The sequence below is a fragment of the Mandrillus leucophaeus genome, unplaced genomic scaffold (genome assembly GCF_000951045.1).
Source record: "Mandrillus leucophaeus isolate KB7577 unplaced genomic scaffold, Mleu.le_1.0 Scaffold75, whole genome shotgun sequence".
NCBI classification, from domain to species: domain Eukaryota; kingdom Metazoa; phylum Chordata; class Mammalia; order Primates; family Cercopithecidae; genus Mandrillus; species Mandrillus leucophaeus.
Genome location: NW_012108141.1, coordinates 676,611 through 678,428, shown reverse-complemented (window position 1 = coordinate 678,428; position 1,818 = coordinate 676,611). Strand labels below are relative to the sequence as shown.

General features: G+C 34.3%; 1 protein-coding gene across 2 annotated transcripts in view; it reads left to right on the top strand.

The window, feature by feature from the left end:
- BTC (betacellulin) overlaps positions 1 to 1,818 on the top strand; it is a 62,342-nt gene that overhangs the window by 47,039 nt on the left and 13,485 nt on the right. For both annotated transcript variants that reach the window (XM_011966157.1, XM_011966158.1), the window contains exon 4: positions 1,464 to 1,610. In XM_011966157.1, the coding sequence (XP_011821547.1) occupies positions 1,464 to 1,610 (147 nt within the window). The remainder of the gene's footprint in view (positions 1 to 1,463; positions 1,611 to 1,818) is intronic.

The following is a 1,818-nucleotide window of genomic DNA, read 5'->3' as shown; positions in this document are numbered from 1 at the left end:
TCCTTTTATAGATGCCTTTAGGTGTCTTTTCTCCTTTGCTTGCATTATGCCTCACCTTTCAACTGATGGCTGTTACTGAGCTTGTTTTTTGTTTATTTGTTTTGAAGCACTGTCTCAGCTACAATATTGGCATTAAGGGATCTCTTCACTTGAGAAATACAGGCTTTGTGAGGATTGACTGCGTTGGCTTTTGTCGAGCATAAAGTATAGAACAGCCCAGTAGTAAATCCTTTCTTAAAGGAAAATGGGGGTGCACAGAAGTTTTCTAAGGAGAAGAATTTAATCTTTTTGACATTTAAATAATTATGTATAGGACCAGTATCACTTTGTGTTTTGACTTCATTTGAAATATTCTCTTAAGGAAAATGTTTATTAATACTAAGGTACTGAGGTTACAACACATAATTTTGATTAAAATGTCCCCAAACTTTTAATGTACCTTAATTCTCTGATGCAGTTCAGATAATTCTATGAGGAGTACTCAAATCACTGAGTTGTTAGCCCTGGGCGTTACTCAGACAAGCCCCAGCTTGGTCAAGTGGATACATAACTGTAATCTCAGATTTAGGACATCTGTTTATGTTAGACATATCCTAAGGCAGATTGATAGAAAGCTGAGAGAATGAGGGAAATGAAGAGAGATTGTTGATTTCTGGTCATTCCCTTGAAGAGGGCCATGGAAAAAGGGAAGCCATTTAGAGGAGAGTGAAGAGAATGGTGAACAGATCTGCAAATGTGGTTTTAGGAATCAGATAAAGGAGCTAAAGAGGACAAGAACTATGTGTTTGCGGGGATGTAATGAAGGAGGCAGTGAATAGAAGAGTAATAGAAGGCATGACCTAATCTGTGATGCCTTCAAGCAGTAGAACTAGAATCAATGGATAGCACTTACAGTGGAGGAAGGAGGAAAGAAATTCTGTAGAAACAACATTTATAGAACATTCTCTCTATCTAACGTTTATGGAACATTGTATTATGAACTTTCACCTGCGTTAGCACGTTTGATCATATAAAACCATACAATTTTTATCTAATTTATAAGACAGCTTGAACACATCAAAACTATTTGCGTTGTCCTGTGATGAAATGGGAAGTCCTGGGGATTTTTGAGTTCCTTATCATGGAGGTATTTAAGCACTGGGAATGCTGTGGAGGAAATTTTATCCTCCTTTCCTTTTTGAATTCAGAGACTAAAATTTTAAAATACATTTTAGTTAATTGTCATCATCCTTGTGTATTTATATTAGACATATTAATAATGTCTAATGATCAAGTGGTGACAGGTTTTCAGCAAAGCAAAAAAATTGAAGTCACTAGTCAACAAAGTAGTGTACCTTTTTTTAAAAAAGGAACTGTGTTCTTTATTAATTTCAAGTAATTAAAACTGTTAATTTCTTCAGAAAAGAAGTAGAGATTCTTAAGTCTTGCATCTTTTACTTCCTTGCCCTCTTCTTGTTTTATAGCTGTGATGAAGGCTACATTGGAGCAAGGTGTGAGAGAGTTGACTTGTTTTACCTAAAAGGAGACAGAGGACAGATTCTGGTGATTTGTTTGATAGCAGTTATGGTAGTTTTTATTATTTTGGTCATCGGCGTCTGCACATGCTGTCAGTAAGTATTTTTAAACTTAGTTTTAAGTAAATCTGAGAAATAGTATTGCTCATAGTTTTTCTTCTTTTCTTCCTTTCTACATTCTCTTTTGTTTTTTCTTTGATTCAAATAAATCTACTTTTTGAGCTTTGCCATTGTTGATATAGAAGTACTCATAATAAAACACATAATACATGATTTTTATCATTTACTGAATAAAATTGTTATA